General features: G+C 56.5%; 1 protein-coding gene across 6 annotated transcripts in view; it reads left to right on the top strand.

Annotated features, from left to right (window-relative positions):
- Positions 1–16,664, top strand: part of ZDHHC3 (zinc finger DHHC-type palmitoyltransferase 3) — a 61,434-nt gene that overhangs the window by 27,617 nt on the left and 17,153 nt on the right. For all 6 annotated transcript variants that reach the window (XM_004476770.5, XM_004476772.5, XM_071212008.1 and 3 more), the window contains exons 2-3: positions 349–678; positions 12,261–12,385. In XM_004476770.5, the coding sequence (XP_004476827.2) occupies positions 373–678; positions 12,261–12,385 (431 nt within the window). In that variant the 5' untranslated portion in view covers positions 349–372. The remainder of the gene's footprint in view (positions 1–348; positions 679–12,260; positions 12,386–16,664) is intronic.

Here is a 16,664-nt window from a genome sequence, read left to right as displayed (position 1 = left end):
GAGGCGTTGTCTGCCCAGTAGACCCTTAATAAATGAGGAGACAGCCCTAGTCCCTCTGCGTGGGTGCTGTGTCGCCCACCACTGCCCGGCTGAACTGGAGCAAGGCATTTCACCTTTGGAGACTCTTACGTGTCCCGCGAAGGCTCTGGGCAAGGTGGCCCTGTCTCCTAAGTCCACTCTCATAAGCAGGGAAGAGAACTCAGGTTTTAAATGAACAAGATGTTGAAGCAGCTTTTCCGCAAGGGGTTCACACATAAATACGCATGGCTCACTTTGGGAGGATGAGTGCGCCAGGTGTCCTTGATGACAAGACAGCACCAAGTTTCTGGGTCCTCTCCTTTCTTTCAGATGCCAGCATGGACAGAATAGCTTATGATGCTTATCCCCGCCCACCACTTCCGAGACATTGAGCGGAAACCAGAATACCTCCAGCCGGAAAAGTGTGTCCCACCTCCCCACTCCGGCCCTGTGGGAACCATGTGGTTTATCCGCGACGGCTGCGGCATCGCCTGTGCCATCGTCACCTGGATTCTGGTCCTCTACGCAGAGTTTGTGGTCCTCTTTGTCATGCTGATTCCATCCCGAGACTATGCCTACAGCATCATCAATGGACTCGTCTTCAACCTGCTGGCCTTCTTGGCCCTGGCCTCCCACTGCCGGGCCATGCTGACGGACCCCGTGAGTATGTCTGGGCTTGTTTTGACCAGCCCACACTCTCCTCCTCTGGCCCTGGTATGGCCACAGCCTGCATGCTCCCCCTGGACCTTGGAAACTTGGTGAACAGGAGGGTCGGGCTGGGGTGGGAAAGTGGAATTCTGGCCAGGGAAGAGGAGACAGCGCCGTGCCACAACCTGTCTCCATTGAACAACACTGTGTGTACCTTGATGTTCACGTTCATCAAAGCTGCCATGGGAGGGGTTTCGTCTAGCGGAGACAGCCAGATGCAGAGCGCAGTCAGATAACCATGGAGAATGGGGCCTGACGACCAGAGCAGAGCATGCTGGGAGTGGGCTGGGCTGGGCCAGGTGGGTTTCCCAGTCAAGGTAGGGCTGGAGCCAGGCGGCTTTGAAGTTAAAGCCGTGTCCAGCTCTGGGAGCCTGTACCGAGCTGGCCTTCACCCTGGGCGAGGCTTACCTAAAAGACTGGACCGCCCGTCTCAGGCCACCGCAGCTTCCTCTCGGTGGACGCCTGTGGGTAACGCAGTGGCGCTCCACACAATGCCTTAGCTAAGTACACTGAGCCGCGCACGTGGCTGTTGAAGGTCCGGGCCCCCTGGTACTCGGTCCTCCATCGCTGGCCATTGTGTGACTTGATAAAGACCGCCTGCGACTTGATCGCTTCAGGCGTGGGACATACGTGTTTAAATTAAGAACAGGCAAGCAAGCCAGCACTGTTCATGTCACTGGCTACGTGGATGTACTTCGTGTCTGCAGGCCTCAGGGAGAACACAGTAAGGATGGCGGTGGCCTGAGCTAGTTCCCTGATAAAGGGCTCCATTTCCTGCTGGTTCACGTGGTGGATTTTTAATCTGCCCCAAGGGACCGTGGCAGTGACTGGTCGACAGCACTTCTTTTCGTGCATGTGCCTCGGGGAGATGGCATGACACCAATGGGGAGGTGCCTGTTGGCCCCATGTTAGCACCCTACGGGGCCCCTGAGTAGCCTCAGCTTTAGTCACAGGTGCTCCAACACATGAGTATGAAAACATCAAGTTGCTCACACTGAAAACAAGTTAAGGGTTTATTCAGAAATGTTTATGCACCCTTGCTACTGGGGACAAGGAAAAGACATTATTTTGCTCAGCCTGTAGTTTAGTGTCTGCGAAGTCCCAGGCACTCTTCCTTGCCTTGAGGTGCTCTCTGACTAGAGGAAAAGACAGGTGAGAATAGCCCTGAGTGATGAAAGCTCTGGCAGAAGAAAGCACAATTTGCCAAGGGTGGGGACATGCCTATGATGGCAGGCTGCCTGGAGGAGGTGATGCCCAGGCCAGTTCTCGTCAGAACAGTGGAAGTGTTGGGTGGAGGTGGCAGGTGGTGGGGCAGGGTTCCAGGTAGAGGGAGCAGCGCACACAGGCACAGGAGCGTGGGGTGTGGCTCTTCCGGGAGCCAGGCGTTGCTGGGCGCCGTGGGAACCTGGGAGGAAAATGGCTTGAGGTGGTAGGGTAGGTAGATTGCCAAAGAAGGAGCGTGGGGGCAGGTGGCGAGGGGCCCTGAGGACATGAGCCAGAAGAGAGATGAGAGCAGGTTGTCGTATGAAATGGTAGGGACCTCACCGGCGTCCTAAGGAGGGGCCCTATGTCATAAAGTGCCTCTCTGAGAGTTCCCTTCTGGAAGCCTGAGCCAGACAGGCTCTGCCCCTACAGGCCTGCGTTCTCGCAGGGGCAGAGCAGCAAAGGCAGCTGTGCTGTGCTGGGGGCCCCAGAGAGCACTGGGCAGAAACGAGGCTGTCGGCCAGCTGCCATGTGTGAAGACGTGGCAGAGCTAGGTGGCTGCAGAGCATGCTAAGTGCCTTATGGACAGTCAGATGGATGATCAGGACGGTGTGGCGGGTGACTACTTTAGGTCGAGGTGGTCAGGGAAGGCTTCTCGGAGGCGGTGCCATCTGAGCTGAGTCCCGTGTGACACAAAGCAGCAAACCCGGCCCGTGCTGGTCCCAGGGCAAAGAGCAGGTCCAGAGGCCTGAAGAGGAGCGCTCTCGCAGCCTTGTGGAATGGACCGAGGGCAGCAGGCCCCTGCCTGAGGGAGGGCTAGAGGGGAGCCAGGCTGGTGTGGCCGAGGGCTTCGCTCTTTACTCCAGCTGCGGTGGGTGCTGGCAGGAGGCTCTCCTCTTGGTAGAGGTAGGTTGAGGCAGCAAAGTGGGCCAGATGAGGCATGGTGGCCGCTTGGACCGAGGTGGAAGCAGTGCAGCTGGAAAGGAGCTTTTGGGTTTGGAGTGTGTTTTAGGTTAGCAGTTCTCAAGCTTGGCTGCACGCTGGAATTCCCTGGGGCAGGTGCTGGGGGTTTACTGGGGTGTTTTAAAGCTCCCAGCTGCCTCCTGCACCCCAGGCCTGCCTGCAGACTGTCAGAAGAGCCGTCAGAATGGAGGTGGGGCAGAGCGTGTGCCTTCCAGAGTCTTGGCGAGAGCAGTTGGGGGGCTTGGGGGGCCGTTTGTTGAATGGGAAACTCAGGAAGAGACTAGATTTTGGAAGAGAGAGCAGGACTTGTGCTTTATGTGCAAGCAGACATGCCAGTTGCCCAGGGAATAGTTACATATGGAGCTTGTGGAGAGTTAGGGTCAGAGTTAGAGCCCGCGGCTGACCAGGGAGCGGGACGGCCCCGCGGGGAGGAGCCTTCCCCGGCACGCCTGCTGCCCTGCACAGGGTGCTCCATCGCACGGGCATCGCGGTGCACGGCCAGGTGCGCTAGAGCTCGACTCCCACAGCGGTCTGGGGCTCGGTTTCCAACCTCGAGGGGCAAGACCATGGACTCTGCCCCAAACACCAGGCACCTTCCCATAGAGGTGTTTTGCTGGTGGCCCTAAAGACAACTGGGCAAAAAAAAATGACCAAGCTATCAAATACTGCCATGTGTTGAGGAGAGCAACTCAAAGTGGGTCCTCTGGTATCTCCAAGCTTCCTGTGGCCTCTCCGTGTGGCCACCAGCCTCTTCCCATACTCAGCATGTGGCATCTAATGCAAAACCTGCCTGCAAAACAGAGCAGCGGAACTGTGGGGGATGGAGCTGCCCAGGCCCCCCGGGGACCCTGGCCTCCAGGTCCCCTTACAAAGCGGATCAATTAGGGGCTCGTTCTGCACACCGCGGGGGAGTCTGTTTTTAGAAAGACTTCACCGTAGGATTCTAAGGAGTTCCCTATGGGAGTGAGATGTTTTGTGTCTTAAGAATTCATGTTGCACATAATTTTTCAGAAAAATGTGCTTCCTAAGGTTATAAACAACATATCCATTGCATGTCATATTTTTAACTCTTACTAGTAAAATATATATATATATATTCTTATAGTTAAATATATGTAGTCCTACTTCCAGCTTTGCAATTCTTATTCCAAATGTAACATCAGAACAATTGCAGCCACCACGCCTTCTGGCCCATTCAACAGTCATTTACTCCTACGCAGTAGTAAATGGGTCCCCATGGAACTTGGGCAGAAAAGAGAAGAGGGAAATGACTCACAAATCTGTAAGCAGCCCTTTTGGAGGGGAAGATCCCATTTGAGAAACTGGGCAAGAGAGTTAGGCCTGTGAGGAGAGGGAAGAGGACAGATGGACGTGGAAGGGGACAGGCGCTGCGCTGGGCCTGTGCTCGGGGCTGGAGGCACGGGTGGGGAGGAGCCCAAGTCAGCCCAGTGCTTGATCTCCGGGTCCCTATCCCAGCAACAGCTCAGAGATTGTGACGTGTCCTTGTCCTGTGTTCCTAAAACACTCCAGATGTGCAGAGGTCTAGAGTGGCTCCACTTGCCCAGAGGTGGCAGCATCTTGAAAACAACATGGTCTCAGAAGCCTATTTCTCATACCCCTCTTTCTCCCTCCCCTGATTTCACCACCTTTTCTTCTCCAGTTAAAAATATTTTTAATGCCTCATCCTGAGGCATTCCCATTAGGATTTCGATCCAGGACAGTATCTGTCTCCAGAGGATGCTGAGAGCTGAGACCGTTTTTTTTTGTGCTGGCCACCAGGAGACTCAAAGCTGAGCATTATGCTTAATCACAGCTGTTGTGTAAGCTCTTATGATAACCCTATTTTTGCCCCTCCTTTCCTCTGTCCCAGTCATCTATTATACTCATTGCAAATGATCTCAAATCTGAGATTTGAGAAAAGGGAGAATATAAATTACAATCCACTTGAACCACATCGTTAAGAAATAACAAACAGCTGTCTGCTGCCCACCCCCCTGGAGTCTCGCCATGTGAGTGAATGCCTTCCTATCACAGACCTCAGACTGCAGGCCGCTGGTTTAGCTTTCAGCTGCCCACCCCTGTACTGGGCTTACTTCGCTACTGCTGCTGGAGCACCTGGAGCCTCTCACACCTTAAAGAGCTCAAGCCTGTCAGCCAGGGCAGGTCGGTTATTCACTGGCAGCATGGTGGTGTCCGGGGGCTCAGAGGAATCGCAGGCCTAAGAGGCCTGCTCCAAGGGTGGCCAAAGCAGAGCCTTGCCTGTCTTGCCCATCAGTTTTGGCGCTTTCCTGGTCAGGCCAGGGAGGGGCCTGTCTCTGGGCTTGTTCAAGGAAGGAGTGGCAGCTCCCCTCCTGTTAGGCAACTTTGTGTACTATGACTGAGCAACTTCAAATACCAATGGGAAAATCTTTCTGGCTTCAGAGAGGAGAATGACCAAGGGATCAGCCACCTGCTGCCATCCTGTGGAGAGGCCAGGCAGCTTTGGGAAGCGGGTCTGGGCTGGCACCTGTGTCCTGACAATAGTTTATTCTGAAATGTATAATAGGTTCCAAGACAAAACTTCATTCTAGCTGCAGGTGACAAAAGGTGTTACAGCAGAGAAGCCGGATGTTTAAACAGGAATGAAAGCAAGGGTGATCCTGGCCTCGGGCACAACAAGGAACAGCTCCTTTTTGCCAGGTTTCCTAATTCCCCTGGTAGCCAGAGGGCCCTTCCCCGCAGCCTGCGCTGTCAGCGCCTGGAACAGTGCTCCTGTTCTGTTTGTCTCTGCTTGAAAGCCTTGTCTTCCTCGTCCGTTTCCTTGGCCTGCTTCCTGGGCTGCTTCAGGCACTTCTTGCCACCATTGCAGCTGGACATGCACCTGCTGCCCTTCCCCAGACCCTGCCACTGGGAGCGGAGGCCCCAGCCTGCCCCTCGTGCCTGTCCAGCCACGCAGAGCCGCTGATTGGCTCTGGGACAGTTTAAGCACGTTTTCATCCTGGTTGCTTGAACTAGACAGGAATGCTGAGTCCTTGAGATCACCGGCATTCCTTTAGAACCTGTCTCCATTGCTTTCCCTTGTGTCCTTTTTGCATTGTTTTATTATCCCAGGGACTTACTGAAACAGATGTATTTTATTCCCTAGTAAGTGTGGTGATAGTTGTTGGCAGTAGAATGATGTTATGGCATCACAGCAATTTAAAAAATGCCTCATCCAAGTCGCTCAGTAGAAATACCTAGTAAATATACACTTTGTCCTCTGATATACGCACAGGATTGCCTCGGACTGAATCCTGATTTAGCCACTTGTTAGCTATGTGATCTTAAAAGTTACTTACTCTGCTTCAATTACCTCATCTATAAAATGAGGAATATTAGTCTCTAACCTCCTACACTTATTGTCAGAATTAACTGAGGGAAGCAGATCTGGCCCAAGCAATTGGGCTCCTGCCTACCACTTGGGATGTCCATGGTTCGGATCCAGGTGCTAAAGAAGACAGTGAGGAAAGCGGATGTGGCCCAAGTGATAAGGCCTCCGCCTACCCTATGGGAGGACCTGGGTTCAATCCCTGGGGCTTCCTGGTGAAAAAGAAGAGAAAGCATGCCTGCACAGCAAGCCAGTGCCCACACAGTGAGCCAAGTGCCCGTGTAAGTGCCCGCGCAGTGAGCCAGTGCCACACAGGCTAGTCACGCAGCAAGATGATGATGCAACAAAAAAGACGAAAGGGAGAGTCAAAGTGAAGTGCAGCAGAGACCAGGAACTGAGGTGGCGCAGTTGACAGGGAACCTCTTTCCGTATCAGGGGTCCCCAGGATCGAACCCTTCTGAATCCTAGAGAAGAAAGATGAGAAGCAAAGACAAAAAAGAGAAATGGAAAGAGATGACGACACAGTGATTAGACACAGACAGCAAAAGACAGTGGGGCAGGGGCGGGGGAGGGGGAAAATCTTTAAGAAAATAAAAAGTAGTGAACTCGGGAAACGGACTTTGGCCCAGTGGTTAGGGCGTCCGTCTACCACATGGGAGGTCCGCGGTTCAAGCCCCGGGCCTCCTTGACCCGTGTGGAGCTGGCCCATGCGCGGTGCTGATGCGCGCAGGGAGTGCCGTGCCGCGCAGGGGTGTCCCCCGCGTAGGGGAGCCCCATGCGCAGGGAGTGCATCCATGGGGAGGGCCGCCCAGCGCGAAGGGGGGAGCAGCCTGCCGAGGAGTGGCGCTGCCCACACTTCCCGTGCCGCTGACGACAACAGAAGCGGACAAGGAGACAAGACGCAGCAAGAAGACACAGAAAACAGACAACCGGGGGAGGGGAGGGGAATTAAATAAATAAAAAATAAATCTTAAAAAAAAAAAAAAAAAGTAGTGAACTGCTGCGACAGGCAGGAGCAGCAAGCTGATACAACAAGCTGACATAACAAGAGACACAAGAAGAAAAACATAATGAGAGACACAACAAAGCAGGGAGCAGAGGTTCCCAGTGCCTCCTAAAGAGGATGGCAAGCTGACACAACAAGATGACGCAACAGGAGACACAAGGAAAAGCAACAAAGCAGGGAACAGGGGTGGCTTAAATGCTTAGGTGCCTCCCTCCCACATCGGAAGTCCCAGGTTTGGTTCCCAGTGCTTCCTAAGGAAACAAGATGAACAGACACAGCAAGTGCAAACAACAAGGGGGTGGGGAGAGGTAAATAAATAAATCTTTAAAAAACAAAACAAAACAGAATGAACTGGGTAAATACATATAAAGCCCTTGGAACTGTGCCTGGTGTAAGGCAGGCACTCAGTATAGGTCTGTTCCAGCATCATTAGTGTCTGGCTTGGCCTGTCAAATACCTGCTCCATGCCAGGCCCTGGGCAAGTTGCCGATAAGTTGAAAGACGTTGTCACCTTTCAAGGAATTTGTAAGTCGTGTAGGAGAGATGAGTGTATAATTAAATGTGTGTTGTGATGCAGACACAAGCTGTGGTAACACAAAGTCCAGGTGGTGGGCTCTGCCTTGGAGGTGGGCCATCTGGAAGCTGGCAGAGGAGGCGCTCCCTGAGCAGGTCTTGTTTTGGCTGCAAGAGGCAGAGAAGTGCCGGGCAGGGGAGAGGGAGGGGGTGGCAGCACGGGTCCCTGAGGCGGCAGAGGGGGATTTGAGAGCACATGCCTTTGGGGAACTCTAGGTAGTCCATACGGTGGGCCTCCAGCGGGAGGGGGCGGCCCGGGACGGACAGGCCTCGTGAGCCTGCGCAGGAGCTCAGACTCCCTGCCGCAGTGCCCAGGGAGCCCCTGAGGTGTCTGGGCAGGAGAGGAGCGGGTGAGGGTCACGTTTTAGAAGGCTGCTCTGGGGAGACAGGGCAGAGAGGGGCTGCGGGGCAGAGAGGGGCTGCAGGGCAGGGAGAGACAAGGTGGGAAGCCCCCCGGGGCATCCGCCAGGAGTCCAGGCAGCTGGCGGTGGTGTGGAGGGATTGTCTGGGGGGCGTAGGAGAGGAGGGGCAACAGGCAGGGGGCTGGACGGGTTGGGCCTGGTTCCTGGGTTCCTACCCTGGAAGGCTGTGTCCAGAGCTGGGCGTGCCGAGGACCGGGCGCAGGAGACAAGGGGAGCCGCTTGGGGAGAAAGTAGGGGGCTCACGTTTCACCATGCGTGCTGAATCTGGGAGTTGGGTTTCGTCTTGTTTTAATGCCCTTTGGATAGCCAGGGAGCAGCAGCTACAGCTCCCAAGGGGGTCTGGAGTGAAGCCAGAGACGGGGGCTCATCACTTCGTGGTACTAGGGGGAGGGGTGTTGTCGGTGAAATGGTCCGGGAGAGAGTGGGGAGCGAGCCTGGGAGGCTGCGGGGGGCACCTGGGGAGCGCCAGGGAGACCCACGGGGAGGGGTCAGGGGCACTGGCGGGTGGAGAGGACACCCCAAGGAAGGTGAGAGCCAGGACTCAGCCTCTGGATTTGGTGACAGGGATTGTGGAGTGACCTGGCGAGAGTGGTCGCCTGGTGTGGCGGGCACAGGTGCCAGAGAGCAGTGCGGCAGCAGCGAGGGGGCAGAGAGGCTTCAGGGCTGGCCCGGAGCCCTGGGTTTCATGCGTGGTTTTTCCATAAACTTACAACTTCTCTAATAAAAAATACATCTCCATCCAACTAAAAAAATTAAGAACTATATGCCAAGTGCCATTGTACACACCATATTCTCCTTACCCACCAAAATTTGTTTGCTTTTAAAATTTTGTCACAGGCTTTTCTGGCATCTGACTGCATTTTCCAGACCAATTTTTTTCTACTTCTTTTTTTAACTTTTCAATGAAACATTTGAGACATCTGAAAGGGCATAAAGGATCATATGATGAACACGACGTATTCACCACCCACTGCAAAATACCACAGTACAAAGACCATTGTGGCCCCGTGTACCCCTCCCCCAGGCCTCCTGCTCCCAGCCTCCCCACCCCCAAAGGTGAGCCTTACCCTGAGGCACATGTGGTTTTCAGCGCCGTGGCACCCATGGCACCTCTGAGCCTGAGCCTGGGATCCGTATCTCCAGAAGTTTCCTCCTGGCCCCGTCTCCACCCCCCTGGCAGTCCTGAGCCTCCACCCGTGAGATGAACATCCACGTGGACAAGCATCCTTTGGATTTTCTCGTTGCCTCCCTGTGTCCTGCCCCTCGAGATCCCTGGCCCCTCGTCCTCAGGACACACCATCCTGCCACGTGCTGCCCCTGCCGTGAGCGCCTTGGCGCAGCACTCGGCCATAGCGGAAGGCCTCTCCAGGGAGACGCCGGGTAGCACCAGCCCGGAGGCCCAGGCTGCGCTTCCGCCGCGCTCACCAGGGCCAGCCAGGAGCACCTCAGGGGTTGGGAAAAGAGGTCAGAGCCCAGGGGTCTGGAGACCCCCAGAGTACCCAGGGCCTTCTGTACAAATGGAAGATCTTTCCATAGTTGAGCAGTAGTGCTGAATTTTTTCTCTGCTGCTGGGAAGAGACCCTTGCCCATCCCTCTTACTCCACCTGCTCTGCCTGTCACCTGAAGGGACCGTCCCCCTCCCAGGTGTCCTCTCCTGCCCCATCCACCAGGACCCTCCTCGCCTTCCTGGACTCCCCACCCACAGCCTCCCTCGTCCCCTCGGCTCCTGGGCACCGGCGGCCATGCCTTTCACCAGCTGCTCGGCCTGGGCCACCTCACCATGCCTGTGTGTCCGCGTGTCTGTCACCCCACAGGTGGAGGCCCAGCCCCCATCGCTTCTTTGCACTTCCCACAGTGCTCAGCACAACGTAGTCTTTCAGGAGAGAGCTATTGGTTGATTTATCTTTTGTAGTTTCCTTAGTTGGACTCAATCCCCTGTGGCTCATTTTCTTAGCAAAAGACAAAAAAACACTGCTTCCCCTGTACCCCCAGCATTTGAAGATTTTTCTGTTTCTTTGGTGCCGCTTCCCTTCCCAGAATTCTTTTGTAGGAAAGGGTCTGACCTCCTCCCCTGCCTGGGAAGCCCTCACTCGCCCTGTTAGTGTGTCAGCTCCTGTCTGGGGCGAGCAGGCTGCGCTCAGCGCCTCAGCCCCACCCACCTGCCCACCCACGTGGACACCCTCCTCCTCACCCCGGGCCCCCGGGACTTTGGGGCTGTCTCAGCTTCTGTTCTGTGCTGTCACGCAGAGGTCCCTGACGGTGATGTCTTGTGGACACCCGCTGAGGAGTGCAGGCCCGTGTCCTGTAGACCTGACGCAACCCCCTAGCTGTCGGCGGGTGCTTGCTTGGGAGCTGGCCAAGCACATGGCCTGCTCCAGGACGGTGGCCGTGGCGCCCTTCCTGTTCATTCTGCACACCTTCACCGGCCTTTCACCGTGGCCTGCGCTGCTGGGCCCTTCGCCATGGCCCCGTGTCCGTGCTGCGTGCCAGGCTGGGGGCTCTGGTGCTGAACGTCGGGCCTCATGGAGCTCCTGCTCTAGCACAGTAGTTCTCAGCCCTGGCTGTAGAGGAGCCAACTCTACTGGAGCTTTTAAAAATGTAGGTGTGGGTCCCAGCCCGGGACAGTTTTTGTTGGTAGGGCTGCTGCGTTAGAGTCCAGGCACCTGTATTTTTTTAAAGCTGCAGAGTTGACTCCAACCCACAACCAAGATTAGAGGCTGTCAGATCCTGAGCACTTTCTCTGTACCAACAAGCATCACCTAAGCCCTTTCTGCAAGTTGTCTAGTTTAGCCCTCACAGGAACTCTGGGAATTAGGTAAGTTTAGTTCTGGTTCACCAGTGAGGAAACCTGAGGCACAGAGAGTCCAACCTGTCCATAGGCACATCACTTCCAGGTGTAGAACTCAGCCTTAGACCGGGGTTGGTAATGTCCAGGCCAGCCCCAGCCCTCATGCGGTGTCCCTGACGGGCTTCTCTCCTGCTTCTTGGGCCCACACTTCCATCCGCCCTCCTGGACGTCCTCCTGGGCGTCCCTGAGGCACGTCCGCCTTGGCACCCAGTCTGGTCCCCTCCTGCCCAGGCTGGCTTCTCCTGTGCTCTCTTGGCTTTTTGGTGTCTGCATTTACCCAGCCGCTGAAAGTGGAAGTGGAACACAAACATCTTCTACAGCCCGACATTGTTTATCAGTCTCCAAAAGGCAGCTCATCTTATTCCTGACCCCGTAACAAGGAGCAGGGCCCAGGGCTCAGCCCTGACGGGCACACGGTGGAGGTTGGCTGGTGAGACCCTCTTAGGCCTGGGTGCTGCCGTTGGTCCTGTTGGGTGAGTTAAGCCTCCCCGCTTGGCTCCAGGGAGAGTGTGGACAGTTAGAACAAGAATAGAAAGTGGGCACAGCAGACTAGAAGGACTGGATAGCAAATTGGGAAGTTCCGGTCAGGAGAACGAGTCAAATATTGGAGGGCGGTTGCTCACAGTTGTTTGTGGATTCACCAAGAACTATGTACAAAGTGCAATCCTTCATAGCAATCCTAGTTTAAAAGCAGAAGACTGGATTACGGTTTAAACAGAACCCATGGCAACCCAGAGCTGCCAGCCTGTTCTTGGAAAACCAGACTGGGAGGGAGGCTGCTCAGCCGTGAGCGCTCGGAGGCAGGAGCTGTTCCCGGGAAATTTGGTGTAGACTAGATGGGTGAGTGAAATCTCTGTGGTAACGTTTACATAGGAAAGAGTGGATTCAATGAGAAATGGGATTTTAGTAACATGAAAATGGAAAAGAGTTGGGAACAATTTAACAGTTTTGGTATAGGAAATTAATTCAGAGTACTGGGTCCTAATGGCATTTTCTCGGGAAGATCCTTTGTCACTAAATACTCATCGGCGTTGGCGCAGCTCTGAATGGCAAGCTACCCACAGTGGGGAGCGGCATCCTGGCCTGGCAGCTGCTGCTTAGAAATAACCATCTCCACCATGGCTCATCAGAGCCAGTGGAACCCACACTCCAACCCCTTCCTCTTCCTTGCAGGGGGCTGTGCCCAAAGGAAATGCCACCAAAGAATTCATCGAGAGTTTACAGCTGAAGCCCGGGCAGGTGGTGTACAAGTGTCCCAAATGCTGCAGCATCAAGCCCGACCGAGCCCACCACTGCAGGTACAGACCACCCCGGGCCAGGACAGCACAGGCCCTGCCAAGTGCCCTGCCCTGGGCCCGGAGGCACCGGCGAGCTCGCTCGGTTACAGCGGGCATTTGATGGGGTCAGGACACCCGTGCAAGACTTGGCTCCGCCACACCTGGCACGCGACTCTGGGCCGGCCCCTAGGTCAGCCTCTGTTTCCTGTTACCTTTAAACCTGGAGCGATTCCTGCTCTCCTTTCCTCACAGCCTTATTACAAGATCCCAGCGAGACTGGGCTTTAGAGAATTATTCTGCGAACGTCTAATACTTTACATGTTTAAGAAGCTGGCTTCTTTTTTTTTTTTGCTTAAATTTCATAGGGAATTTGCCCTTGAATGAAAGCTTTTCTTTAAAACAAAACGATATTTCTCACGGTTGTGACAGTATATAAAAATCACCCAACAAAAAAAGTGTCCCGTCTTACCTGTGGTGATTTTCCCTTTGGGTTTTGAGATTTCTCTGTTGTTTTGAGTGTTCACCCAGAGGGCATCCAGCTGAAACAGCTGTGTTTTACGTGACAGGAATAACCTCTAGTGTAAATAAATGTCCCTTGGTTCTGGGCCGTGGGTGTGTTTGGGGTAGGAGGACCAGTCTTGGTGACGAGAGTCGGTGTGAGGACTTCTGGGTGGGGGGGGGGGTTCTGAGCACCTGAAAGGAGGAGGAGAACCGCAGCCCCCAGCCCTCGGCTACCTGGGGCCTCCCTGCCCCTCAGCCCCACCTGACCCATCACCCCCAGGGGTCAGTACTGCTGTAGGAAGGAGCGTCTCTAGGTGAGGAAATCTGGGCTCAGAGGAGTTACATGTCTTCTCCGAGATCACACAGCTGCTGATACCAGAGGCTGGATTTGGGCCCAGTGGTTCTGGCTTGCTCCCCACTAGACCTCCAGTTTGGGGGAGTCTCATAGCTTTAGGTGATTGTGTGTACCTGTTGGTCTGCCAGTCTGTCTGAACGAGAGCTCTGGAGACGACCACAGCGAGATGCCACCTGTCGCAGGGGAGGGCGGAGGGGTGCACCCCTTTGGGTGAGCCCCTGGGGTTTGGGTGGGGCCTGTGGTGACGGCCGCATCCTGTGAGGTGTTCTGGGTCAGCGTGCTCTGAGATGTGCTAGAAACGAATTCCAAGCTTGCCCCTGGCACGGGGATGGGGACGTCAGCATTGCCCCTGCCTCCCCCGCGAGGCAGGCAGCCCTGGCTCAGAAGGGTGGGCAGTGCAGGGCACCGGCCAGCCCTGGCGCTGGAGAGGCCAGTGCTGGGGTCCAGGGCTCTCCCTGCCACACTGTGGACCCGGGCCGGTAGCTGCATCTCTCTGAGCCTTCAAAAGGATGAAACGAGTTGTCTTGAGGATCAAATATGCAAAGCTGTCCACGCCGCCTGGTGCCACCAGTGCAGGCCGTTGGTTAATGAGGAGTTGGGGTGTGCTGGGTCTGTGAAGGCTGAACCGGAAACAGAGGTGTTAACTCTGTAGGAAAGAACCTGGGGGCAGCGCGGTGGGTTTCTCTTCCTCGCGGAGCCCTCGACCGCCTCCACTGCCTGGCGCTCTCCTCGCCGCCGCCTCCTCGCCGGGCACATCCGAGGGAGGCATTCCTGAGGCTAGTAAACAGATGAGCTCGAGCAGAGCGGGCGCTGCGGGCTGGGGTGGGCTCGAGTGAGGACGCCCGTGCTTGCCTGCTCCTGCCTGGGAAGCGTGTGCTGACCGCGGCTGCTTCGGGGTGGCATGCCGTGGCCCACGCCGTCGGGGGACCCCCGGCTTGGCATGGGAACCGACCTGCCCTCTTCCTCGAGTGCCGCCCCAGCACACCGGGCAGAGCTGGGGTGGCGTGTGGTTGGTGGAGCCGAGAGGCCAGCCCCTGCTTAGAGAAAGCTGGCGCACGTCCTGCGCTGTGTGCACACGCGTGTGTCTAGACCCAGCTCCTTGGTTTCTGTGGTATGTCCGCTGCCTTCCTGGCAACGAGGTGCTCTGGAACCCCAGCCTGCTCCCCTCCTGGCTTCCAGTTCACAAGGCCGTGGGAGCGCCGGAAGTTCTGCGGGGAGAGCCGCGTCTGCTCCTGTGGGCACCACAGGGTTAGCTGCTGCCGTGGGCTCTTCTTGCACGAGGCGGTGCAGACCTCTGACCCTGACAGCGCCTCCCCCCCGCACCCCACACACCGACGCATGTACACGCCCAGCAGCCGGCTCCGGGGGCGGTGGGCATGATTCTGGTGATTTTTATAATTTTATGATTGCTGTGCTGTTCTTGAACGGTGTCTTTATGTTGATTATCTCACTTGGTGCTCACAGCGCCCTGGCAGTTCGGGGTGATTGCCGTGAAGCCGGGCTCTTCGCCAGCCCTCACAGTGGGCCCTGGCCTTGCGCACCGCCCTGCCAGCCACAGAGCCCTTCTGTCCTCAGCACCCGCACTCCCTTGCCTGAAGGAACTTCCAGGCTGGGCCAGGAAGTAGCCTAGATGGCTTTTCTGCCTACAGTTTCCATCACAGCTGATGAGGTGTGAAATGAAGACCTCTGTGCCCCCAGGGCCCCTTTGGGACCTGCTGGCTCTTTTCTTCTGTCCCCTGGGAGGCATCCCAGCGGGCGGGCGTGGTGGAGCTTGTGTCCCAGCCTTCCTCTTTCCCTGAGGGGTATCAGAGCCTGCCTGCAGGAGAGGTTGCGGGTGAGGCCCTCGGCTCTGGCTGCCATGAGGGCTTCCACGTGGCCCTGCCCAGGCACTCCTGCCTGAGGGTCCCGGCACAGGGTGTGCTGCCGCAGAGAGAGCATCCCCAGGGAGGACAGCTGTGTCCTGGGGGGCCGTCACCCAGCTCCTCCAGGAAGGGCCTTGTGCCTCCGGGAAGGGCCTCCTGCCCCCGGGGGCGCTCACAGGCCCTCGAGACCCTGGACGTTTGCGCTGTGGCTGGTCGAGTTGGGCTCCGAGCTGGGCTCCGGGGCCTGAGAGGATGGTGGGGGAACTGGAGGACGCGGGAGAAGACCCTGCTTCTAACCAGTGACCTGAGGCCCAGAAGGGGCAGCAGAACCTCGAAGCCAGGGACACCCAAAGAAGCTCACTTAGGCTTTTGGGCTTTTGACTGGCTGGTTCTGCGCGCTCAGATGCGCAGCCAGCCTGGGCGCACGCCAGCCCACGGTCTCCACCCGAGACCCTGGAGGCAGCGCCGGGCGGAGCGGGAAGGGAGGAGCAGTCATCTCCAAGGGGGAGGCTGAGGGAAGGTGTATGGGGGCACCTCGGAGCCTCCGGTGAGAAGAGCGGAGAAAGGGCCCGGGGTGGGACATCCACAGCCCAGGCAGGGGACGGTCCCTGCAGGTGTTGGGAGAAGCCCCGGCAGGACCCTGGTCTGCGGGAACCGCGAGCCTTCGTGGGCACGCAGCGGGTAGTAGGAGCTTGCTGGCTCTGAGCAGGTAGAGTCCCGGGAGGGGGTCAGCAGGCGTGGGGGGGTGGGGAGGCGGCAGGCGACGGAGGCCCACCCTTCTTCCTCTTGGCACAGACGGTGCCTGGGGTGAAAGAGCAGGGCGGGGGTGCCTGGAGGGTCCCCACCCTGGGCGTCCTCCAGCCCAGCCCGGAGTCCCCCAGCCAGGGTTCGGGCAGCCCAGGCAAGTGGCCTCTAAGCAGCACGTCCAGCCACGGTGGGTCTCCTGGCAGCCCTCCCCTCACTGTGCTGCCACTTGGCCCAGGAGCTGGCTCTGGCAGCTCCTTACACCAGGGAGAGAAGTGCCCCGGGGGTCTCGGAAGCACGGCTGTTCCCAGTGGGAGGGCCCACCCCATGCGGTGCCTCAAGGCAGAGACCCGTCTCCCAGGGAGAAGGGGACTTACCATGAGAGCACAAGCAAGGACGGGGGACCCTCCCCAGACCAGTTCCCATGAGAAAGGGCTGGGGGGCTTATAGGGCGACCAAGGGACGCTGAGGGGTGCATCCCTGCCATCTGGGGGTGACTGAAACGTTCCTAAAGGGTCTCCTGACAGGGATGTAGCAAATTTATTAAGCCTGTCCTATCTCCTATGTGCAAAACTGTTTGATGTCCAGTTCCTAGCCTCTCATCCCAGGGAAGCTGCCGGCTTCCTGCTCTGGAAGGTGCTCCCAGCACCATTCTGTGACTCTGCTGAGGTGTGATCTTATTGCTGACTTTCTGGGAATAGAACTGGGAAGTTCTGGTTATCGTCCTTCTAGGAACTAAGAACAAAGAGTAAACTCCTAAGATTAGGTTCATAGAAAACCAGTTCAGGTAGATGGGGGAAGGTATTTAAATTTTTCTAGAGCTGCTTAAGAAGAGAAA

This window comes from Dasypus novemcinctus, chromosome 26, assembly GCF_030445035.2.
Source record: "Dasypus novemcinctus isolate mDasNov1 chromosome 26, mDasNov1.1.hap2, whole genome shotgun sequence".
Taxonomy (NCBI): domain Eukaryota; kingdom Metazoa; phylum Chordata; class Mammalia; order Cingulata; family Dasypodidae; genus Dasypus; species Dasypus novemcinctus.
Note: the sequence above shows the minus strand (reverse complement) of the source record. Positions and strands in the feature narration are given on the sequence as shown.